Here is a 26,375-nt window from a genome sequence, read left to right as displayed (position 1 = left end):
TTTACTCTGTCCAGCTTGATAACAGTCATTATAGTCTCTTTACTCTGTCCAGCTTGATAACAGTCATTATAGTTTATTTACTCTGTCCAGCTTGATAACAGTCATTATAGTCTCTTTACTCTGTCCAGCTTGATAACAGTCATTATAGTCTCTTTACTCTGTCCAGCTTGATAACAGTCATTATAGTCTCTTTACTCTGTCCAGCTTGATAACAGTCATTATAGTCTCTTTACTCTGTCCAGCTTGATAACAGTCATTATAGTCTCCTCACTCTGTCCAGCTTGCTAACAGTGATTATAGTCTCTTTACTCTGTCCAGCTTGATAACAGTCATTATAGTCTCCTCACTCTGTCCAGCTTGATAACAGTCATTATAGTCTCCTCACTCTGTCCAGCTTGATAACAGTCATTATAGTCTCTTTACTCTGTCCAGCTTGATAACAGTCATTATAATCTCTTTACTCTGTCCAGCTTGATAACAGTCATTATAGTCTCTTTACTCTGTCCAGCTTGATAACAGTCATTATAGTCTCTTTACTCTGTCCAGCTTGATAACAGTCATTATTGTCTCTTTACTCTGTCCAGCTTGATAACAGTCATTATAGTCTCCTCACTCTGTCCAGCTTGAAAACAGTCATTATAGTCTCTTTACTCTGTCCAGCTTGATAACAGTCATTATAGTCTCCTCACTCTGTCCAGCTTGATAACAGTGATTATAGTCTCTTTACTCTGTCCAGCTTGATAACAGTCATTATAGTCTCTTTACTCTGTCCAGCTTGATAACAGTCATTATAGTCTCTTTAATCTGTCCAGCTGATAACAGTCATTATAGTATCTTTAATCTGTCCAGCTTGATAGTAGTCATTATAGTCTCTTTACTCTGTCCAGCTTGATAACAGTCATTATAGTCTCTTTACTCTGTCCAGCTTGATAACAGTCATTATAGTCTCCTCACTCTGTCCAGCTTGATAACAGTGATTATAGTCTCTTTACTCTGTCCAGCTTGATAACAGTCATTATAGTCTCCTCACTCTGTCCAGCTTGATAAGTCATTATAGTTTCGTTACTCTGTCCAGCTTGATAACAGTCATTATAGTCTCTTTACTCTGTCCAGCTTGATAAGTCATTATAGTTTCGTTACTCTGTCCAGCTTGATAACAGTCATTATAGTCTCTTTACTCTGTCCAGCTTGATAAGTCATTATAGTTTCGTTACTCTGTCCAGCTTGATAACAGTCATTATAGTCTCTTTACTCTGTCCAGCTTGATAACAGTCATTATAGTCTCTTTACTCTGTCCAGCTTGATTACAGTCATTATAGTCTCTTTACTCTGTCCAGCTTGATAACAGTCATTATAGTCTCTTTACTCTGTCCAGCTAGATAACAGTCATTATAGTCTCCTCACTCTGTCCAGCTTGATAACAGTGATTATAGTCTCTTTACTCTGTCCAGCTTGATAACAGTCATTATAGTCTCCTCACTCTGTCCAGCTTGCTAACAGTCATTATAGTCTCTTTAATCTGTCCAGCTTGATAACAGTCATTATAGTCTCTTTACTCTGTCCAGCTTGATAACAGTCATTATAGTCTCTTTACTCTGTCCAGCTTGATAACAGTCATTATAGTCTCTTTAATCTGTCCAGCTTGATAACAGTCATTATAGTCTCTTTACTCTGTCCAGCTTGATAACAGTCATTATAGTCTCCTCACTCTGTCCAGCTTGATTACAGTCATTATAGTCTCTTTACTCTGTCCAGCTTGATAACAGTGATTATAGTCTCTTTACTCTGTCCAGCTTGATAACAGTGATTATAGTCTCCTCACTCTGTCCAGCTTGATAACAGTCATTATAGTCTCTTTACTCTGTCCAGCTTGATAACAGTCATTATAGTCTCTTTACTCTGTCCAGCTTGATAACAGTCATTATAGTCTCTTTACTCTGTCCAGCTTGATAACAGTCATTATAATCTCTTTACTCTGTCCAGCTTGATAACAGTCATTATAGTCTCTTTACTCTGTCCAGCTTGATAACAGTCATTATAGTCTCTTTACTCTGTCCAGCTTGATAACAGTCATTATAGTCTCCTCACTCTGTCCAGCTTGATAACAGTCATTATAGTCTCTTTACTCTGTCCAGCTTGATAACAGTCATTATAGTCTCTTTACTCTGTCCAGCTTGATAACAGTCATTATAGTCTCCTCACTCTGTCCAGCTTGATAACAGTCATTATAGTCTCTTTACTCTGTCCAGCTTGATAACAGTCATTATAGTCTCTTTACTCTGTCCAGCTTGATAACAGTCATTATAGTCTCTTTACTCTGTCCAGCTTGATAACAGTCATTATAGTCTCTTTACTCTGTCCAGCTTGATAACAGTCATTATAGTCTCCTCACTCTGTCCAGCTTGATAACAGTCATTATAGTCTCCTCACTCTGTCCAGCTTGATAACAGTCATTATAGTCTCTTTACTCCGTCCAGCTTGATAACAGTCATTATAGTCTCTTTACTCTGTCCAGCTTGATAACAGTCATTATAGTCTCTTTACTCTGTCCAGCTTGATAACAGTCATTATAGTCTCCTCACTCTGTCCAGCTTGATAACAGTCATTATAGTCTCCTCACTCTGTCCAGCTTGATAACAGTCATTATAGTCTCCTCACTCTGTCCAGCTTGCTAACAGTCAGCGAAACAAAAGCTAGAGAGTCAGGGAAAATATAACCCATTTTAAATGCAGCCCTCTCTCTGCTGTAGATCCCGTTCTACAGTGACCTGTGTGAGAAGCTGAATGCTGGTGAGAACTGCTCTACCTTGGTGGGTTACTCTGCTGTGTACAAGGTCTGCTTCGGCATGGCCTGCTTCTTCTTCTTCTTCTGTATCTTCACCCTACGAGTTAACTCTGCCACCGGCTGCCGCGCCGCCATACACAACGGGTAAGTGTGTGTGTGTGTGTGTGTGTGTGTGTGTGTGTGTGTGTGTGTGTGTGTGTGTGTGTGTGTGTGTGTGTGTAGTGATGTTTATGTCTCTCTCTCTCTGACAGGTTTTGGTTCCTGAAGTTCGTAGTGTTGTTGGCCTGCTGTGTTGGAGGATTCTTCCTGCCAGAGCAGGACACCTTTCTGGAAGGTATGGACCCTTATGTCCCTCTCCTGTCCATAGTCTTTGTTCTCTCAGACGGGACAGAGACTGGAGCCCTGCTCTGCTCTTTCACACTGTGGGGTCTCGGATAAGCACCTATACTTACCTGTAGAGGTCAGCGTGACTGTCCTTGACTTAAGCAGCTTTGAGAGAAGGGAAATAAAGAGAGAGAACGAGAGGAGAGGGAGTCTGTTATCTACTCCCTTCAGAGGAGAGGATGCAGCTGCAGGCTTTAATTACCGTGTGCGTGTGTGCCTGAGAATCTAGTCCCTGTGGTTGTCTATGCGATGGCAACACACGAGGAGTTATGCAGCAGCTAAGTGTGCACACCCTGCAGAACATATGGAACAAGAGATTAGATATTTGATGGTTAGCTTTGCAATACTTTAAATGTGTGATCTCCCTCCCTCCTCTGTCTCTCTCCCTCCCTCCTCTGTCTCTCTCCTCTCTCTCTCCCTCACTCTCCCTCACTCTCTATCGCCTTCTTTCTCCCTCTATGTCTCCCTTCCTTCCTCTCTCCCTCCCTTCCTTCCTCTCTCTCTCCCTCCCTCCCTATCTCCCTCTCTCCCCCTCCTCTCTCCCTCTGTGTCTCTCTTCCCTCCTCTCTCTCTCTCTCTCTCTCCCTCCCTCCCTCCCCCTCTCTCTCCTCCCCTCAGTGTGGAGGTATGTGGGCGCTGTAGGGGGGTTTCTCTTCCTGCTGATCCAGCTCATGCTGCTGGTGGAGTTTGCTCACAGATGGAACACTAACTGGTGAGAACAGCAACAGCAATACTTCTAATAAAGCTCTCTTTCTCCTACAGCCTTTCTTTCTGTCCTCAGCCAAAACAGTGACATGGTAATGCATAAAGACAGAGGGAGAGAGAGAGAAACAGGGAGGAAGAAAGAGAAACAGAGGGAGAGACAAAGAGATAGCGGGATAGAGAGATAGACACAGGGAGAGAGAGAGAGAAACAGATGGCTAGAGAGAGAGAAACAGAGAGAGAGAGAAAGCAACAGAGAGAGAGCAACAGAGAGAAAGAGAGAGAGAGCAACAGAGAGAGAGAGAGAGAGAGAGAGAGCAACACAGAGGGAGAGAGACACAGAGGGAGGGAGAGAGACACAGAGGGAGGGAGAGAGACAGAGGGAGAGAGAGAGACACAGAGAGAGAGAAACAGAGGGAGAGAGAGAGAGACAGAGTGAGAGAGAGAGAAACAGAGAGAGAGAGAAACAGAGAGAGAGAGACACAGAGAGAGGGAGAGAGAGACACAGAGGGAGAGAGAGAGACACAGAGAGAGGGAGAGAGAGAGGGAGAGAGAGAGACACAGAGAGGGAGAGAACACAGAGAGAGGGAGAGAAACACAGAGAGAGGGAGAGAGACACAGAGAGGGGGAGAGAGACACAGAGAGAGGGAGAGAGAGAGACAGAGGGAGAGAGAGAGAAACAGAGAGAGGGAGAGAGAGAGACAGAGGGAGAGAGACACAGAGGGAGAGAGAGAGACAGAGGGAGAGAGAGAGAAACAGAGAGAGGGAGAGAGAGCGACACAGGGAGAGAGACACAGAGGGAGAGAGAGAAACACAGAGGGAGAGAGAGAGAAACAGAGAGAGGGAGAGAGAGAGAAACAGAGAGAGGGAGAGAGAGAGACACAGAGGGAGAGAGAGAGACACAGAGGGAGAGAGAGAGACACAGAGGGAGAGAGAGAGACACAGAGGGAGAGAGAGAGACACACAGAGAGAGGGAGAGAGAGCGACACAGAGGGAGAGAGAGAGGGAGAGAGAGAAACACCCGCCCAAGCCCCATCCTGCAACCTAAGAGGTATGTATCAGATGCTCAACATGCTCTGCTCACACCTACTGTGATGATCCGGGCCTAAACCACACAAAAACAACACTAGACAATATGGAACACAAAGCTTTTACTATCTCATCCTGGAATATACAAGGTCTGAGGTCATCTGTCGTTGGCGTAAAGAGCCGGAACCCAGACTTCATCAAAGAAATTGGAAATACAGACATTGTCATCCTACAAGAAACATGGTATAAAGGAGACGGACCCACTAGTTGCCCTCTTGGTTACAGAGAGCTGGTAGTCCCATCCACCAAACTACCAGGTGTGAAACAGGGAAGAGACTCAGGGGGTATGCTAATTCGGTATAGAGCAGGGACATGTACTAGCCTGTGGCGACCTAAATGCCAGAACTGGACAAGAACCCTCAGCACACAGGGGGACAAACACCTACCTGGAGGTGACAGCATTCCCTCCCCCATATGCCCCCCTAAACACAACTATGTCAACATAACACAGCAAAATCACACTCTACTTGAACAGAGCTATGCTCAAACATGAGGCATCAAAGCCAAAGGAACTGAATAATATTAAGAAATGTTATAGATGTGAGGAAAATAGTGTGGAAATCTACCACAAACAAATCCAAACCTTTCTAGACAATTTCACTGTAATAGTGAAGGCGATAACTTGGTAGTAGAAAACATAAACATTATATTTGACATTTCAGCTTCACTTTCAAATCTAAAAATGTCAAGCAGACAACCTAAGAAAATGAACAACAATGACAAATGGTTTGATGAAGAATGCAAAAACCTAAGAAAGAAATTGAGAAACCTATCCAACCTAAAACATGGAGACCCAGAAAACCTGAGCCTACACCTTTACTATGGTGAATCACTAAAACAATACAGAAATACACTACGGAAAAAGAAGGAACAGCACGTCAGAAATCAGCTCAATATAATTGAAGAATCCGTAGAATCTAACCACTTCTGGGAAAATTGGAAAACACTAAACAAACACGAAACAGAGATGTATGTATAAACCACTTCTCCAATCTGTTTGGCTCTATAACAAAGAACAAACAGCAAAAACATATACAGTTGAAGTCGGAAGTTTACATACACCTTAGCCAAATACATTTAAACTCAGTTTTTCACAATTCCTGACATTTAATCCTAGTACAAAATGTACATTTAATCCTGTTTTAGGTCAGTTAGGATCACCACTTTATTTTAAGAATGTGAAATGTCAGAATAATAGTAGAGAGAATGATTTAGTTCAGCTTTTATTTCTTTCATCACATTCCCAGTGGGTCAGAAGTTTACATACACTCAATTAGTATTTGGTAGCATTGCCTTTAAATTGTTTAACTTGGGTCAAATGTTTCGGGTAGCCTTCCACAAGCTTCCCACAATAAGTTGGGTGAATTTTGGCCCATTCCTCCTGACAGAACTGGTGTAACTGAGTTAGGTTTGTAGGCCTCCTTGCTCGCACACACTTTTTCAGTTCTGCCCACACATTTTCTATAGGAATGAGGTCAGGGCTTTGTGATGGCCACTCCAATAATTTGACTTTGTTGTCCTTGAGCCATTTTGCCACAACAACTTGGAAGTAGGCTTGGGGTCATTGTCAATTTGGAAGATCCATTTACGACCAAGCTTTAACTTGAGATGTTCCTTCAATATATCCAGATAATTTTCCTACCTCATGATGCCATCTATTTTGTGAAGTGCACCAGTCCCTCCTGCAGCAAAGCACCCCCACAACATGATGCTGCCGCCCCCGTGCTTCACGGTTGGGATGGTGTTCTTCGGCTTACAAGCTTCCCCCTTTTTCCTGCAAACATAACAATGGTCATTATGGCCAAACAGTTCTATTTTTGTTTCATCACACCAGAGGACATTTCTCCAAAAAGTATGATCTTTGTCCCCATGTGCAGTTGCAAACCGTAGTCTGGCTTTTTTATGGCGGTTTTGGAGCAGTGGCTTCTTCCTTGCTGAGCAGCCTTTCAGGTTATGCTGATATAGGACTCGTTTTACTGTGGATATAGATACTTTTGTACCTGTTTCCTCCAGCATCTTCACAAGGTCCTTTGCTGTTGTTCTGGTATTGATTTGCACTTTTCGCGACAAAGTACTTTCATCTCTAGGAGACAACGCGTCTCCTTCCTGAGCGGTATGACGGCTGCGTGGTCCCATGGTGTTTATTGTTTGTACAGATGAACGTGGTACCTTCAGGCATTTGGAAATTGCTCCCAATGATGAGCCAGACTTGTGGATGTCTACAATTTTTTTTTGTAGACATCCGCTGATTTCTTTTGATTTTCCCATGATGTCAAGCAAAGAGGCACTGAGTTTGAAGGTAGGCCTTGAAATACAGGTACACCTCCAATTGACTCAAATTATGCCAATTAGCCTATCAGAAGCTTCTAAAGCCATGACATCATTTTCTGGAATTTTCCAAGCTGTTTAAAGGCACAGTCATCTTAGCGTATGTAAACTTCTGACCCACTGGAATTGTGATACAGTAATTTATAAGTGAAATAATCTGTCTGTAAACAATTGTTGGAAAAATGACTTGTGTCATGCACAAAGTAGATGTCCTAACCGACTTGCCAAAACTATAGTTTGTTAACAAGAAATTTGTGGAGTGGTTGAAAAACGAGTTTTAATGACTCCGACCTAATTGTATGTAAACATCCGACTTCAACTGTACATGATCAAATACAAATCTTAGAATCTAACTATTGAAGACTACCAGAACCCACTGGAATCTCCAATTACATTGAATGAACTACAGGACAAAAAACAAACCCTCCAACCCAAAAAGGCCTGTGGGGTTGATGGTATCCTAAATGAAATGATAAAATATACAGACCACAAATTCCAATTGGCTATACTTAAACTCTTTAACATCATCCTCAGCTCTGGCATCTTCCCCAAAATTTGGAACCAAGGACTGATCACCACAATCCACAAAAGTGGAGACAAATTTGACCCTATTAACTACCGGGGGTTGTGCGTCAACCGCAACCTTGGGAAAATCCTCTGCATTATCATTAACAGCAGACTGGTACATTTCCTCAGTGAAAGCAATAGACTGAGCAAATGTCAAATTGGCTTTTTACCAAATTACCGTACGACGGACCACGTATTCACCGTGCACACCCTAATTGACAAACAAACCAAAACAAAGGCAAAGTCTTCTCATGCTTTGTTGATTTCTAAAAAGCTTTCAACTCAATTTGGCATGAGGGTCTGCTGTACAAATTGATGGAAAATGGTATTGAGGGAAAACATACAATATTATAAAATCCATGTACACATTGGCAAAAAACACAGGTACTAGAACAGGTTGCAGCACCTGGCCTCACCCTACTAGAATCTGAAGCCAAATGTCTACTGTTTGCTGATGATCTGGTGCTTCTGTCCCCAACCAAGGAGGGCCTACAGCAGTACCTGGAGCTTCTGCACAGATTCTGTCAGACCTGGGCCCTGACAGTAAATCTCAGTCAGACAAAAATAATGGTGTTACAAAAAAGGTCCAGTTGCCAGTACCCTGAATACAAATTCCATCTAGACACCATTGCCCTAAAGCACACAAAAAAACATACATACCTCGGCCTAAACATCAGCGCAACAAGTAACTTCCACAAAGCTGTGAAAAATCTGAGAGACAATGAAGAAGGGCCTTCTATACAATCAAAAGGAACATAAAATTCGACATACCAATTAGGATCTAGCTAAAAAATACTTTAATCAGTTATAGAACCCATTTCCCTTTATGGTTGTGAAGTCTAGGGTCCCCTCACCAATCAAAAATTCACAACATGGAACAACACCAAATTGAGATTCTGCATGCAGAATTCTGCAAAAATATCCCCCGTTAACAACGTAAAACACCAAATAATGCATGCAGAGCAGGATTTAGGCCAATTCCCACTAATTATCAAAATCCAGGAAAGAGCTGTTAAATTCTACAACCACCTAAAAGGAAGCGATTCCAAAACCTTCCATAACAAAGCCATCACCTACAGAGAAATTAACCTGGAGAAGAGCCCCCTGTCACGCCCTGACCAGGTGAACTCTGCTATTTTGGTCAGGGTGTGGCATTTCTATGCTTTATTTTCTATGTTTTGGTTATAGCCTTTCTTTGTGTTTTATTTCTATGTTGGGCTCGGGGGTGATTTCCCAATCAGACAGCTGTCGCTTGTGAAGTCTGATTGGGAATCACATTTAAGTTCCTTTTCCCCCACGATGTTTGTGGGTTGTTGTCTCGTTATTTGAGCACGTAACGTATTGGCAGTTTTCCTTGATTTTGTGTACATGTTTAATTCTAGTGTGTTAAATAAACATGTATTCGCTCCCAGCTGCGTTTTGGTCCGCTTCCTCGTCTCCCGACGACAATCGTTACAGAACAACCCACCGAACCAGGACCAAGCAGCGGGAGGAAAAGGAGCGCGAGAGATGGGCTCGCGAGGGAAAGGAGTTCTGGACCTGGGAGGAGATCATGTCGGGGAAAGGACCCTGGCGGACGGACTCCCAGGTCGAGGAGGAAAAGCCAGCCGGTAGAAGGAGTCGCAGGCGGCGGTCGAGGAGGCCCGGAAAACAGCCCCAAGAAAATTTTGGGGGGGGGCTAATGGGGTGGTCCGGAAGGGCAGAGGAAGAGCCCAGACCACTGCTCTCATGGGGGATGACGGCGGAGGAAGAGACGAAGATGATGAGGCAGTTGATTGAGGACCTGCAGAGGGAAGATCTGGAGGAGGAGCCATGGTACGCGGAGTTGCGCGCTGTGTCGCCAGTGCGCCCGCACAGCCCGGTGCGTCCGGTGGACATGCCCAGCACATGCCGTGCTAGGATGGGCATCCAGCCAGGACGAGTGGCTAAACCGGCTCCACGCTTCAGTTCACCAGTGCGTGTTCACAGTCCTGTCTGGCCCGTTCCTGCTCCCCGCACCAAGCCCACGGTGCGTGTCCACAGTCCTGCCCGGCCCGTCCCTGCTCCCCGCACCAAGCCATGGTATGCAGAGTTGTGCGCTGTGTCGCCAGTGCGCCCGCACAGCCCAGTGCGTCCGGTGGACATGCCCAGCACATGCCGTGCTAGGATGGGCATCCAGCCAGGACGAGTGGCTAAACCGGCTCCACGCTTCAGGTCACCAGTACGTGTTCACAGTCCTGTCTGGCCCGTCCCTACTCCCCGCACCAGGTTAGTGGTGCGTGTCCCCAGTCCTGTCCGGCCCGTCCCTGCTCCCCGCACCAGGTTAGTGGTGCGTGTCCCCAGTCCTGTCCGGCCCGTCCCTGCTCCCCGCACCAGGTTAGTGGTGCGTGTCCCCAGTCCGGCCCGGCCCGTCCCTGCTCCCCGCACCAAGTCAGTGGTGCGTGTCCCCAGTCCTGTCCGGCCCGTCCCTGCTCCCCGCACCAGGTTAGTGGTGCGTGTCCCCAGTCCGGCCCGTCCCTGCTCCCCGCACCAAGTCAGTGGTGCGTGTACCCAGTCCTGTCCGGCCCGTCCCTGCTCCCCGCACCAGGTTAGTGGTGCGTGTCCCCAGTCCTGTCCGGCCCGTCCCTGCTCCCCGCACCAGGTTAGTGGTGCGTGTCCCCAGTCCTGTCCGGCCCATCCCTGTTCCCCGCACCAAGCCCACGGTGCGTGTCCACAGTCCTGTCCGGCCCGTCCCTGTTCCCCGCACCAGGCCCACGGTGCGTGTCCACAGTCCTGTCCGGCCCGTCCCTGTTCCCCGCACCAAGCCCACGGTGCGTGTCCACAGTCCTGTCCGGCCCGTCCCTGTTCCCCGCACCAAGCCCACGGTGCGTGTCCACAGTCCTGTCCGGCCCGTTCCTGTTCCCCGCACCAAGCCCACGGTGCGTGTCCACAGTCCGGCACGGCCCGTGTCTGGTCCACCGGTGCCCAGTCGTGTTCCGGTCGACGGCTCCGCTCCGGAGCCTGGGCATGCCGCTCCACAGTGGTCCAGTCCGGGCCAGAGGGGTAGGGCTAGGGTGGAGGCAGGGGGAGAAACACGCCCGGGGCCAGAGCCTCCACCGAGGGTGAGGCGCCCACCCGGGTCCCCCCCCTAATAGACTTTAGTTTGGTGCGCCGGGAGTACGCACCGTTGGAGGGGGGGTACTGTCACGCCCTGACCAGGTGAACTCTGCTATTTTGGTCAGGGTGTAGCATTTCTATGCTTTATTTTCTATGTTTTGGTTATAGCCTTTCTTTGTGTTTTATTTCTATGTTGGGCTCGGGGGTGATTTCCCAATCAGACAGCTGTCGCTTGTGAAGTCTGATTGGGAATCACATTTAAGTTCCTTTTCCCCCACGATGTTTGTGGGTTGTTGTCTCTTATTTGAGCACGTAACGTATTGGCAGTTTTCCTTGATTTTGTGTACATGTTTAATTCTAGTGTGTTAAATAAACATGTATTCGCTCCCAGCTGCGTTTTGGTCCGCTTCCTCGTCTCCCGACGACAATCGTTACACCCCCTAAGAAAGTTGGTCCTGGGGCTCTGTTCACAAACACAAACAGACCCCACAGAGCCCCAGGACAGCAACACTTAGACCCAACCAAATCATGAGACAGCAAAAAGAGAATTACTTGACACATTGGAAAGAATTTTCAAAAAAACTGTAAATGTAATGTTTACTGTTCACTTTTTATTGTTTATTTCACTTTTGTTAATGATCTATTTCACTTGCTTTGGCAATGTAAACACATGTTTCCCATGGCAATAAATTGAAATTGAATTGAGAGAAACAAAGGGAGAGAGAAACAGAGGGAGAGAGAGAGGAACAGAGGGAGAGAGGAACAGAGGGAGAGAGAGTCTTGTTGTATACGGGACAAGGGAGGAGTTGGTCAGTGTCCAGTTTTCAGACAGGATGCACATGACAGGAGTGTATGCTCACAGTTTCCTCTCCCCCTCTGACACACACACACACACAGTAGCAATTAGCATGAAAAGGGACCATTTTAAAGGTTGTTTTTGTATTTTCACTAACTGGGAATGTATTTGTATCTTTGTGTGTGTGTCTGGGGGGAGGGGGGCTCTGGTTGGCTTGCCTGAGTAAACGTACGTGGAATGATCTGCCAGCAACCCTAAACCTGTCTTTTAGTATCCTCAGGAATAAAATATAGCTTTCTCCTCTCTCTCTTCCTCTCTTTTCCTTACCCTACCTCCCCCTCTCTCTTCCTCCCATCCACCCCTCTTCCTCCCATCCGTCCCTCCCCCTCTCTTCCTCCCATCCGTCCCCCCTCTTTAGGAGTTCAGGTGTGAAGGACAACCGTCTGTGGTATGCAGCGCTGGCTCTGGCCACCTTGGTGTTGTTCAGTGTGGCCGTAGGAGCTGTGGTGTTCATGGCTCTGTTCTACACACACTCTCAGGCCTGTCTGCTCAACAAGGTGTTCCTGGGGGTCAACGGCAGCCTCTGTTTCATAGTCACTCTGCTGGCTATATCTCCCTTCATACAGAGACGTGAGTACGCACGCACGCACACATGCATGCACGCACACACACACACACACACACACACACACACACACACACACACACACACACACACACACACACACAGGGACACACACACACAGGGACACACACAGACACCCGGGGACACACACACATACGGTAACAGCCCATCTGTTCTCCTCCAGTCCAGCCTAAGTCTGGCCTGCTCCAGCCAGGAGTGATCAGTGTGTACGTCATGTACCTCACCTTCTCAGCCTTCTCCAGCAAGCCCAAAGAGAGTAAGTATACTGGAGGCTCAGCCCATAGTGTTCTAGTGTTTCATTGCCTATATGAATTGCCTATTAACAGGTTTCATGTGTTTGCATTTTGTTAATTTACACTTTAAATGCCTCCATGAAAGCTGTGCTCTGTTTGGCCCAACGTGCCTCTTACAGTATTAACATCATCCTCTTATTACTGTTCTCTCTCTTCCTCCCCTTTTTGCATGTCTCTCTCTCTCTCTCCCCCTCTCTCTCTCTCTCCCCCTCTCTCTCTCTCTCTCCCTCTCTCTCTCTTTCTCTCATTCTCACACTGTCTGTATAGTGTTGGAGGTTAATGGGGTGAATACGACAGTGTGTGTGTTCCCTTTCAACTCTGGTTCAGAGAGCGACAAGAGGATCGTAACAGGAGTGGGAACTGTCATCCTGTTCGGCTGTGTGCTCTACTCCTGGTAAGACACACACACCGTGTTGCTTTCACCTATCCCCTGTTTTTAGATCTGTGCAGAGAGGAGAGGGGGCTGTGTTTTTAGACGTTTTGCAGTGAGGTAATTTGTTATTGACTGGAGCAAAAGTGAGATTGTTTCTGATTGGCTGGGGCTGTTGAGAGGGTCTGTGTGATTGGCTGAATCTGTTGATAGGGTGTCCACGTGTTTCACATTAAGCTCAGACATACTGCATTTCCTGTGTTCATCTCTGTAAAAGACTCCAGCTATTCTCAACCACAAATAAATGGAAAAATGTAAGCTTGGGCGGTATCCAGATTGTCATGCCTTCAGATTGTCATGCCTTCAGATTGTCATGCCTTCAGATTGTCATGCCTTCAGATTGTCATGCCTTCAGATTGTCATGCCTTCAGATTGTCATGCCTTCAGATTGTCATGCCTTCAGATTGTCATGCCTTCAGATTGTCATGCCTTCAGATTGTCATGCCTTCAGATTGTCATGCCTTCAGATTGTCATGCCTTCAGATTGTCATGCCTTCAGATTGTCATGCCTTCAGATTGTCATGCCTTCAGATTGTCATGCCTTGTGCCGTTCCTGGGATATTCTGTAATACCGGCACTGAACACAAGGGGCGCTGCTTTCAAACCCCACTGATACTCTGTAATCCAAAGGTTAGCAATGCTAACAAGTACATGTAAAATCCCATAGAGAATGCTAAGTAAATGCTAACGAGTGCATTGCAAACACTTTGTACAGTTTCTGACCTATACAAGTAACTAAAAAACAAAACAAATATTAGCCAGCAAGGCTCTTGATCCAAGAGGGGATTCTCTGCTGTTACCAAGCAAATGCTTGATTTTGGAAGAAGCTAACCACTTAGCTAGATAGCTAACAAGCTACTAAATTAGCAACCAAATTCACAACTCCAGAGCATTTAGCACATTTTAGACAGTTAACTTAATAGTTATGAGATATCTAGCTGGCAATTTAGTTGTGAATTCCATACTGTAATTAGATCACCTGGCGCATGTTGCACAACAGTGAGTGACTCACAAGGCTCCGTCTTTCTTCATTGTGTGCTGGTAAACAAACACCACGTGACATGTGACTGGGGACTACTGTAAGCTTCATAATAATGTGACAGTTGATATGAAAAAACACAATGTTATGTTTTATGAAGTTTACAAAAGTTGACTGCAGTTATTTACTAAAAGGTAGATACGAATATTCAAATGTAATTCAAAACTTCAAAGAAATTGTTTCAATGGTATTGACGGTATTAAAAAACCATCCAAATACCCCAGTATACGGTATATACGGTATATCGCCCAAGCCTAGAAAATGTCTTCTGACAGATTTGTAATCGGTGTGTGTGTGTGTGTGTGTGTGTGTGTGTGTGTGTGTGTGTGTGTGTGTGTGTGTATAGTTTGACGTCCACCACCAGACGGAGCTCTGCAGCGATGCGTGTGATTAGGAACAGCGTGCCTGAGACTGAAGTAAGACCATCCACACACGCGCACACAAACACACACACACACACATTACAGATCTGTCAGAATACATTTTTCCATTTATTTGTGGTCCAGCCAATCACACACATCCTCTCAACAGCTCAGTGTATGTCTGCACCAGAGTACAGGAAAAAAACTGCCGCTCCAAATTCAAATTCACTAAAATCACCATTTAACCAACACCCATCTATTTTTGTGACTACCTGGACCTACCATTTGGTTTTGAATTATTCAAACCAAACCATATGATTTGAATGAAAAATATTTGAATAAACAACATGAAAAGGTGACTGTCAGAAGCGCTCATCATTTCAAATAGGCTACATGTCTTATTAAACAGCATATACAGCGCCTTCAGAAAGTATTCAGACCCATTGACTTTTTCCACGTTTTGTTACGTTACAGCCTTAATTTAAAATGAATTAAATAAAAAAAAATCCTCATCAATCTACTCACAATAACCCATAATGACAAAGCAAACACAGGTTTTTAGAAATGTTTGCAAATTTATAAAAAATAAAAATACCTTATTTACATAAGTATTCAGACTCTTTGCTATGAGACTCTAAATTGAGCCATGCATCCTGTTCCATTGATCATCCTTGATGTTTCTACAACTTGTTGGAGTCCACCTGTGGTAAATTCAATTGATTGGATATGATTTGTAAAGGCACACACCTGTCTATAAGGTCCCACAGTTGACAGTGCCTGTCAGAGCATAAACCAAGCTATGGCGTCAAATTGTCCGGAGAGCCCCGAGACATAATTGTGTCGAGGCACAGATCTGGGGAAGGGTACCAAAACATTTCTGCAGCGTTGAAGGTCCCCAAGAACATGGTGGCCTCCATCATTATTAAATGGAAGAAGTTTGGAACCACCAAGACTCTTCCTAGAGCTGACCACCTGGCCAAACTGAGCAATTGAGGGAGAAGGGCCTTGGTCAGGGAGGTTACCAAGAACTCGATGGTCACTCTGGCAGAGCTCTAGAGTTCCTATGTGGAGATGGGAGAACCTTCCAAAAGGACAACCATCTCTGCAGCACTCCACCAATCAGGCCTTTATGGTAGAGTGGCCAGAGACGGAAGCCACTCCTCAATAAAAGGCATATGACAGCCCGCTTGGAGTTTGCCAAAAGGCACCTAAAGACTCTCAGACCATGAGAAACAAGATTCTCTGGTCTGATGAAACCAAGATTAAACTCTTTGGCCTGAATGCCAAGTGTCACGTCTGGAGGAAACCTGGCAACATCCCTACGGTGAAGCATGGTGGTGGCAGCATCATGCTGTGGGGATGTTTTTCAGCGGCAGGGACTAGGAGACCAGTCAGGATCGAGACAAAGATGAATGGAGCAAAGTACAGAGCGATCCTTGATGAAAACCTGCTCCAGAGCACTCAGGACCTCAGACTGGGGTGAAGGTTCTTGACAGGATCTGCAGAGAAGAATGGGAGAAACTCCCCAAATACAAGTGTGCGAAACTTGTAGCGTCATACCCAAGAAGACTCGAGTCTAATCGCTGCCAAAGGTGCTTCAACAAAGTACTGATTAAAGGGTCTGAATACTTATGTAAATGCAATATTTCAGTTTAAAATAATTTCTAAAAACCTGTTTTTGCTTTGTCTTTATGGGGTATAGTGTGTAGATTGATGAAGATTTAAAAAAAATAACTTTTAGAATGAGGCTGTAACGTAACAAAATGTGAAAAAGTCAAGGGGTCTGAATACTTTCTAAAGACAATGTAAATACTAAATAGGTCAGATGCCAGACAATATAGCCTAATTATTTAGGCTATTTCATTAGCCTATTGTTTCAATTATTTCAAGGCTATAGCCTACAATGAAATACATTGTGAAGCATTTGTAAAGCAATAGGCTGGCAGGAACATTAAGCGCTCAGCATTTAAAAAACATTTTGTGGTGTTAAATCATTATAGTCTATAAATCATATAGGCTGTGACTTACATAGAATTAAATACAAATTAAACAGGAAATGCCTCATTAGGCTCAGTCTACAGTGCCTTTGAATTCACTTTTAGACTTTTAGAAACCTGAGTTTGGCCAGAGTCTGTGGGGGTTCAGGGTCATGTGATGGTGACTGGAGAGCAGACCAGCAGTAGAGAATATCCTCTCCTCACTTAAAGAGCCACTGGGGATGCTGAACACCCTTCGGACCACTCATGCCAGGCTGGGCAGGGATGCAGAGTTTTATTTTTCTATAGGGAGGCCTAAAGGATTTTAGGTAAAATAACCCTATCAAAACAGAAAGCTCATCGAAAGAGGTAATAGGACAGGCCTATTGGGCCAAAATCAGTGATGGCCTATTATATAGATAATTTAACGAATATGAACGAAACTTTTAAGAGATCAGATTTTTTGTTTATAAATACTTTGCTACAATGACACCCTAACATTACCCAGCTTGTTCCTTTCTGTTAGCATGTGCACGTAGTACACCATCAGTTAGTACATTCAGGATACGTGTCTTTTCAGATCCCACAATGATTCTTTAGTTGTGGACACTACATCACCCCGCTCCCTCTCTTGCTCTTTGTCCTCCTCATCTTTGTTAGTCCCCTTGATTTTGCACCTGTGTGTTTTATCAGTTTCTTTATGAAAATATTTAGTGAACTCCATGACAGTAGCTAAAGCAAGGGGCTATAGCAGCAGACAAGTAGACTACAAATGCATGCTGGGCCAGGAATGCCCTGAGCTCGTGAAGTGAAGTGAGTGCTGCTGGAGCGGGCTAGGAGGCCGAAGCTCCAGCCTTTGGGAAACTCACTCTGAGCTCCAGTCGAATTGGGCACACGCCGCTCCTCGCTCCGTTCCAGCTCCACTCACATGCTCTGGTGTGCACGTGTGTGTTTAGTGAAAGGGTAATGTATAGTTGATTAGTTGATACATTGCTGTACAAGTACTAACTCACCTCTCTCCGGCAGAGAGCGCGCTGCTGTTTCTGCTTTGGAGATGACACAGGTAAACACAAACATATTCTTCCTCTCCCTCTCTTTCTCTTTCTCCTTCTCTCACTGCTTTCTGTATAAAATACCATCTCCCTCAGTATACTACTATACTTGTACTGTAACACCACCAGAAACAGGCAGTGTTCTTGTATATTCTCGCATACACATAGTAACAGTAAAGATGCAGGAACAGCATTGGTCAGTAAACAGAAATGATGTCAGTGTTACCAGGAGGAGACTATGACTAGTGGTTGGAGATAGACCAGTCAGATAGTAGTAGTAGTAGAACTGAGGGAAGGCTGCAGCTGCCCTCTGGTGGTGCAAAGCAGCACTGCAGCCAGGGAAATAACAGCTCAGAACATGTCACTTCATTTATGAATGTATTATACAGATAATTGTTTCTCAGTAGACCTAGTGTTTTTCAGAGAGTTTCCTGTCCTGCAGAGCTGAGAGAGAAATATAGAGGTTAGAGACCAGGAAAAAGGAAGGAAAACAGGAATATTAGTGAGAGTTTTATTGGATAGAGCTGGGTTTATCGTGATGATTATAATGATTTTAACAACGGTTTTCTTTTCATCATAAGTGTTATATGTAATGTTGTTGTGGTTGTGTTGACTGATGTAAGGTCGTAATTAAGTTGCTGTGATCAATCAATCAAATGCATTTATGATGCCCATCAGCAGTCGTCACAAAGTACTTATACCAAACCCAGCCTAAAACCCCAAACAGCAAGCAATGCAGATGAAAAACTCCCTAGACAGGCAGGAACCTAGGAAGAAACCTAGAGAGGAACCAGACTCTGTGGGGTGGCCAGTCCTCTTTTGGCTGTGCCAGGTAAAGATGATAAGAGTACATTGCCATTAAGGCCAGATCGTTCTTCAAGATGTTCAAACGTTCCTAGATGACCAGCAGGGTCAAATAATAATCACAGTGGTTGTCGAGGGTGCAACAGATCAGCACCCCAGGAGTAAATGTCAGTTGGCTTTTCATAGCAGAGCATTCAGAAGTCAAGACAGCAGGTGCGGTATAGAGAGAGGGAGAGAGAAGGTCGAAACAGCAGGTCCTGGACAAGGTAGCACGACCGGTAAACGGGTCAGGGTTCCATAGCCACAGACAGAACAGCAGAAATTGGATCAACAGCACGACCAGGTGGACAGAGTCAGCCAGGAGTCGTCAGGCCAGGTAGTCCTGAGGCATGGTCCTAGGGCTCAGGTACTCCGGGAGGGGAGAGAGAGAACGAGAGAGGGATGGGAGAATTAGAGGGAGAATACCTAAGATCACACAGGACACCAGATAAAACAGGAGAATTACACCAGATAGGACAGACTGACCCTAGCCCCCTGGCACATAGACTATTGCAGCATAGATACTGGAGACCGAGACCAGGGGCGGGGTGTTGTGATTGTGTTGTGGCTATGATGTAAGGTCGTAATAACGTTGCTGTGATGTTGTGGTTATGAATATGATGTAAGGTAATAATGTTGCTGTGAAGTTGTGGTTATGAATATGATGAAAGGTCGTAATAACGTTGCTGTGAAGTTGTGGTTATGAATATGATGTAAGGTTGTAATGTTGCTGTGAAGTTGTGGTTATGATGTAAGGTCGTAATAACGTTGCTGTGATGTTCGTGGTTGTGACTATGATGTAAGGTCGTAATAACGTTGCTGTGATGTTGTGGTTGTGTTGTCCAGATGACTATGATGAGGAGCAGACTGGAGGAGGACAAAATGTTTTATATGATGAGAGACAGGGAACCATCTACAGCTACACCTACTTCCACTTTGTCTTCTTCCTGGGTTCACTCTACGTCATGATGACTGTCACAAACTGGTTCCAGTAAGTAGCACAGTTACTGGGGATACTCTTACTACAAGTAGAGTTACTGGGGAAACTCTTACTACAAGTAGAGTTACTGGGGAAACTCTTACTACAAGTATAGTTACTGGGGAAACTCTTACTACAAGTAGAGTTACTGGGGAAACTCTTACTACAAGTATAGTTACTGGGGAAACTCTTACTACAAGTATAGTTACTGGGGAAACTCTTACTACAAGTATAGTTACTGGGGAAACTCTTACTACAAGTATAGTTACTGGGGAAACTCTTACTACAAGTATCTTTACTGGGGATACTCTTACTACTAGTATAGTTACTGGGGATACTCTTACTACAAGTATCTTTACTGGGGATACTCTTACTACAAGTAGAGTTACTGGGGAAACTCTTACTACAAGTAGAGTTACTGGGGAAACTCTTACTACAAGTAGAGTTACTGGGGAAACTCTTACTACAAGTATAGTTACTGGGGAAACTCTTACTACAAGTAGAGTTACTGGGGAAACTCTTACTACAAGTAGAGTTACTGGGGAAACTCTTACTACAAGTATAGTTACTGGGGAAACTCTTACTACAAGTAGAGTTACTGGGGAAACTCTTACTACAAGTATAGTTACTGGGGAAACTCTTACTACAAGTATAGTTACTGGGGAAACTCTTACTACAAGTATAGTTACTGGGGAAACTCTTACTACAAGTATAGTTACTGGGGAAACTCTTACTACAAGTATCTTTACTGGGGATACTCTTACTACTAGTATAGTTACTGGGGATACTCTTACTACAAGTATCTTTACTGGGGATACTCTTACTACAAGTAGAGTTACTGGGGAAACTCTTACTACAAGTAGAGTTACTGGGGAAACTCTTACTACAAGTAGAGTTACTGGGGAAACTCTTACTACAAGTATAGTTACTGGGGAAACTCTTACTACAAGTAGAGTTACTGGGGAAACTCTTACTACAAGTATCTTTACTGGGGATACTCTTACTACTAGTATAGTTACTGGGGAAACTCTTACTACAAGTATAGTTACTGGGGATACTCTTACTACTAGTATAGTTACTGGGGAAACTCTTACTACTAGTATAGTTACTGGGGATACTCTTACTACAAGCAGAGTTACTGGGGAAACTCTTACTACAAGTAGAGTTACTGGGGAAACTCTTCCTACAAGCAGAGTTACTGGGGAAACTCTTACTACAAGTAGAGTTACTGGGGAAACTCTTACTACAAGTATAGTTACTGGGGAAACTCTTACTACAAGTATCTTTACTGGGGATACTCTTACTACTAGTATAGTTACTGGGGAAACTCTTACTACAAGTAGAGTTACTGGGGAAACTCTTACTACAAGTATAGTTACTGGGGAAACTTACTACAAGTAGAATTACTGGGGAAACTCTTACTACAAGTAGAATTACTGGGGAAACTCTTACTACAAGTAGAGTTACTGGGGAAACTCTTACTACAAGTAGAATTACTGGGGAAACTCTTACTACAAGTATAGTTACTGGGGAAACTCTTACTACAAGTAGAATTACTGGGAAAACTCTTACTACAAGTAGAGTTACTGGGGAAACTCTTACTACAAGTAGAGTTACTGGGGAAACTCTTACTACAAGTAGAGTTATTGGGGATACTCTTACTGCTAGTATTGTTACTGGGGATACTCTTACTACTAGAATAGTTACTGGGGATACTCTTACTACTAGTATAGTTACTGGGGATACTCTTACTGCTAGTATTGTTACTGGGGATACTCTTACTGCTAGTATAGTTACTGGGGATACTCTTACTACTAGTATAGTTACTGGGGATACTCTTACTACTAGTATAGTTACTGGGGAAACTCTTACTGCTAGTAGAGTTACTGGGGAAACTCTTACTGCTAGTATAGTTACTGGGGATACTCTTACTGCTAGTATAGTTACTGGGGATACTCTTACTACTAGTATAGTTACTGGGGCATCTTACTACAAGTAGAGTTACTTGGGAAACTCTAATTATAGCTTCAGTTAGTAGAAGAGTTACTGGGGAACTTTAATTATAGCTTCAGTTAGTAGAATAGTTACGGAGGAACTTTAATTATAGCTTCAGTTAGTAGAAGAGTTACTGGGGAACTTTAATTATAGCTTCAGTCAGTAGAATAGTTACAGGGGAACTTTAATTATAGCTTCAGTTAGTAGAGGAGTTACTGGGGAACTTTAATTATAGCTTCAGTTAGTAGAAGAGTTACTGGGGAACTTTAATTATAGCTTCAGTTAGTAGAATAGTTACAGGGGAACTTTAATTATAGCTTCAGTTAGTAGAGGAGTTACTAGGGAACTTTAATTATAGCTTCAGTTAGTAGAAGAGTTACTGGGGAACTTTAATTGTAGCTTCAGTTAGTAGAAGAGTTACTGGGGAACTTTAATTATAGCTTCAGTTAGTAGAATAGTTACAGGGGAACTTTAATTGTAGCTTCAGTTAGTAGAATAGTTACTGGGGAACTTTAATTATAGCTTCAGTTAGTAGAGGAGTTACTGGGGAACTTTAATTATAGCTTCAGTTAGTAGAAGAGTTACTGGGGAACTTTAATTATAGCTTCAGTTAGTAGAAGAGTTACTGGGGAACTTTAATTATAGCTTCAGTCAGTAGAATAGTTACAGGGGAACTTTAATTATAGCTTCAGTTAGTAGAGGAGTTACTGGGGAACTTTAATTATAGCTTCAGTTAGTAGAATAGTTACTGGGGAACTTTAATTATAGCTTCAGTTAGTAGAATAGTTACAGGGGAACTTTAATTATAGCTTCAGTTAGTAGAGGAGTTACTTGGGAACTTTAATTATAGCTTCAGTTAGTAGAGGAGTTACTGGGGAACTTTAATTATAGCTTCAGTTAGTAGAAGAGTTACAGGGGAACTTTAATTATAGCTTCAGTTAGTAGAGGAGTTACTGGGGAACTTTAATTATAGCTTCAGTTAGTAGAAGAGTTACTGGGGAACTTTAATTATAGCTTCAGTTAGTAGAAGAGTTACTGGGGAACTTTAATTGTAGCTTCAGTTAGTAGAAGAGTTACTGGGGAACTTTAATTGTAGCTTCAGTTAGTAGAAGAGTTACTGGGGAACTTTAATTATAGCTTCAGTTAGTAGAAGAGTTACTGGGGAACTTTAATTATAGCTTCAGTTAGTAGAATAGTTACAGGGGAACTTTAATTGTAGCTTCAGTTAGTAGAATAGTTACTGGGGAACTTTAATTATAGCTTCAGTTAGTAGAAGAGTTACTGGGGAACTTTAATTATAGCTTCAGTTAGTAGAAGAGTTACTGGGGAACTTTAATTATAGCTTCAGTTAGTAGAATAGTTACTGGGGAACTTTAATTATAGCTTCAGTTAGTAGAGGAGTTACTGGGGAACTTAAATTCTAGCTTCAGTTAGTAGAGGAGTTACTGGGGAACTTTAATTATAGCTTCAGTTAGTAGAGGAGTTACTGGGGAACTTTAATTATAGCTTCAGTTAGTAGAAGAGTTACTGGGGAACTTTAATTATAGCTTCAGTTAGTAGAGGAGCTACTGGGGAACTTTAATTATAGCTTCAGTTAGTAGAATAGTTACGGAGGAACTTTAATTATAGCTTCAGTTAGTAGAATAGTTACTGGGGAACTTTAATTATAGCTTCAGTTAGTAGAAGAGTTACTGGGGAACTTTAATTATAGCTTCAGTTAGTAGAATAGTTACTGGGGAACTTTAATTATAGCTTCAGTCAGTAGAATAGTTACAGGGGAACTTTAATTATAGCTTCAGTTAGTAGAGGAGTTACTGGGGAACTTTAATTATAGCTTCAGTTAGTAGAAGAGTTACTGGGGAACTTTAATTATAGCTTCAGTTAGTAGAATAGTTACAGGGAAACTTTAATTATAGCTTCAGTTAGTAGAGGAGTTACTGGGGAACTTTAATTATAGCTTCAGTTAGTAGAAGAGTTACTGGGGAACTTTAATTATAGCTTCAGTTAGTAGAATAGTTACAGTGGAACTTTAATTGTAGCTTCAGTTAGTAGAATAGTTACAGGGGAACTTTAATTATAGCTTCAGTTAGTAGAGGAGTTACTGGGGAACTTTAATTGTAGCTTCAGTTAGTAGAGGAGTTACTGAGGAACTTTAATTATAGCTTCAGTTAGTAGAGGAATTACTGGGGAACTTTAATTATAGCTTCAGTTAGTAGAAGAGTTACTGGGGAACTTTAATTATAGCTTCAGTTAGTAGAGGAGTTAGCCTACTGGGGAAACTTTAACTAAGTCCCACTTAGTGGTAGAGTTACTAGGGAAACTTTAGTGTGTCTTTAGTTATTCCGCTAATTAAAATGTTGTGTAAAACTAAGAGTATGCTATGTTTGTTTTCCCGTAGCTATGACAACCATAAGATAGAGAAGCTGCTGGATGGCAGTTGGTCTGTGTTCTGGATCAAGATGGCGTCCTGCTGGGTCTGTCTCATCCTCTACATGTGGACCCTGCTCGCCCCCATGGTCTGCCCCAAACGCTTCGAGGCCTAACACACACACGTGCAGACACCGAAACACAGCCCAACATTATTTTCAGCTTTCTACATGGGTTTTTTTGTGTTGCCTTTTGTTTTTAATGTTTTAGTGTTTTATATTGAATTTATGACCAGTGATGAGTACTTTACATGGTTAAGCTATTGTTGCCAGGAAGGCAGTTCATGTCTTTCTTTTTTACTATCATAGTGGTGCCCTGATTTTGTATGGGGCTACATTCAGATTGGACTCATAGCTTGACTCTTGGGGGTGCCTAAAACAATGGGCTGGACCAATGTTCATACAATAATGTATGTGGCTCCCCATGGTCATAGTGGTGCCCTGATTCTGTAATGGGAGTGTCCAGCACCAATATCATTTCAACCCTGTTTACATGTTTGCTTACATGTGTGATTCCCATACTTGTCTCTGTTGTTCCGTGATGGACCCAGACCTCCGTATTGTTATTTTATTCCCATGAAGAGAAGTTCCATTTCTCAGGCTCATACATCAGCTTGCTTGTTATTTTTTATCATTTTTTTTACCCCTTTTTCTCCCCAATTTCATGGAATCCGATGGGTAGTTACCGTCTTGTCTCATCGCTGTAATTCCCGTATGGACTCGGGAGAGGCGAAGGTCGAGAGCCGTGCGTCCTCTGAAACACAACCCAACCAAGCCGCACTGCTTCTTGACACAATGCCCACCGGAAGCCAGCCGCACTAATGTGTCAGAGGAAACACCGTACGCATTGCGCCCGGCCTGCCACAGGAGTCGCTAGTGAGCGATGGGACAAGGACATCCTTGCCGGCCAAACCCTCCCCTAACCCGGACGACACTGGGCCAATTGTACGCCGCCCTATGGGTCTCCCGGTCGCGGCCGGCTGCGACAGAGCCTGGACTCGAACCCAGAATCTCTAGTGGCACAGGTAGCACTGCAATGCAGTGCCTTAGACCACTGCACCACTCGGGAGGCCCAGCTTGCTTTTTATTGAACCCTTTTGTAGAATACTTTTTCTATGCAATTAAACACGCTGTTTTGATTTGATTTGCCTGTCTTTAGGTCACACAGTCATGTGAAACATGTTAATTAGGAGTAAATAGGATCGATTATATCAACGCTCCTTTTGAGCCAGAACTTTCAATGCCAGTCATTTGTCGTCTGTACACACACATTTATTGTACAGTGTTGTGTTTTCCAAATAAGCCTCTCTGACTAGCAGAGCGCCGGCTGGCAGGTAGAGGACTGTGGGACCAGAGAGTCACTACTGTTGAAGGAAGCTGCAATCATGGAGGGGAAAATCAACAGTTTGATTTAAAACGTTTGCCAAAGGTAGATCTCAGAAACAAGGGACGGACATGCTCAAGTTTCTCACCCGAGTACCTTCTCCCTCTATAACTGCTGCAATCCTCCAACTCCTCGGCCCTAGAAACTTGCTTGGTGTGCTCTCTGTTGTTTCCTGTTGCTGATGAAGGGTTACCTACAGAGCTCCTTTCGGGTGTGTGAAAATAGAAGGGGATATGGGCCATGAACCGGGACCGTAGTGTTTAGTGGTGGTTACTCAACACTGGTTGTTGATGTTATTGACTGAACAAACCCACACCAAGACTTGCCTGACAGGGAGCAAGAAACTATTCTCCAGAACTCCAAACCATTCAGCTATTATGCTTTTCTGTTTTCATACTTACAACCCTACAATATATAACCCTTTTGATACTAATATGAAATATGTACACTTTGGTTTAATATATTGGTATTTGGTATTTGTTGAAGAAAAACAACTTGAAAATTGTGATATTTAAGATGTATGTCTTTTGTCCCTTAGATTTCAGATGAGATAAATATCAGTGGACTTTGATGAATAGAATAATCAGATAACCCTATGAGCCAGCAGTTTGATGAGGTTGTTGATGCATGTTTATGCCATAACGTTTCCACTCTGACTGAAGTGTCTTCACCTCAGCCATTGTTATGAAGGGGTTAAACCCGTCTGGAAGGGTAGGATGTGTACAGGGTTAGGGTCAATTCATTATCCATCCAGTGATGTCATGGAGGTTATTGACATTTCAATGAAACAATTAAAAGCTTCCATTAAAAAAGTACAATAATTGTGAAATAGAATTCCACTTCCCTTTACTGAGTGATGCTGACTTGACTGGAACTCTGGTGTAAAACATGTTGACTGATCACTTCCTTTTTGCTATTAGCAGATTCTGTCCACATGTCATTTCAGACTAGTTGTGTTTTTTGTCCTGGCTCATGTGAATGAGCCAGATAGACAGGAAATGGTGCTCTACTGCAGCTCAGCTCTACACCATCAGGTCAACCTCATGTTAACTCATTAGGGATCCAAACCAAACCTTCTGATTGGGCTGTGTGCTGCCATACATGACATGTTGTGGTCCATTTTATGTTCTCCATTGTTAAGATGACCACTAGGTGTGTGCACAGGAGTGTGAGTGGAATGTGAGTGTGTTTGTCTCATTTTATTTGCACAGGAGCACTTGCGTTA

At 43.5% G+C, this 26,375-nt stretch overlaps 1 protein-coding gene across 1 annotated transcript in view; it reads left to right on the top strand.

The window, feature by feature from the left end:
- serinc5 (serine incorporator 5) overlaps positions 1 to 23,938 on the top strand; it is a 54,943-nt gene extending 31,005 nt beyond the window's left edge. The window contains exons 3-12 of the mRNA XM_029716823.1: positions 2,750 to 2,928; positions 3,036 to 3,118; positions 3,787 to 3,880; positions 12,144 to 12,355; positions 12,535 to 12,627; positions 12,932 to 13,058; positions 14,480 to 14,549; positions 17,498 to 17,534; positions 19,213 to 19,357; positions 23,739 to 23,938. Coding sequence (XP_029572683.1) covers positions 2,750 to 2,928; positions 3,036 to 3,118; positions 3,787 to 3,880; positions 12,144 to 12,355; positions 12,535 to 12,627; positions 12,932 to 13,058; positions 14,480 to 14,549; positions 17,498 to 17,534; positions 19,213 to 19,357; positions 23,739 to 23,883 — 1,185 coding nt within the window. The 3' untranslated portion in view covers positions 23,884 to 23,938. The remainder of the gene's footprint in view (positions 1 to 2,749; positions 2,929 to 3,035; positions 3,119 to 3,786; positions 3,881 to 12,143; positions 12,356 to 12,534; positions 12,628 to 12,931; positions 13,059 to 14,479; positions 14,550 to 17,497; positions 17,535 to 19,212; positions 19,358 to 23,738) is intronic.
- The last annotated feature ends 2,437 nt before the right edge of the window (positions 23,939 to 26,375 follow it).

The sequence above is a fragment of the Salmo trutta genome, chromosome 27, assembly GCF_901001165.1.
Source record: "Salmo trutta chromosome 27, fSalTru1.1, whole genome shotgun sequence".
NCBI classification, from domain to species: Eukaryota; Metazoa; Chordata; class Actinopteri; order Salmoniformes; family Salmonidae; genus Salmo; species Salmo trutta.
This window is presented reverse-complemented; position numbering and strand designations above follow the sequence as displayed.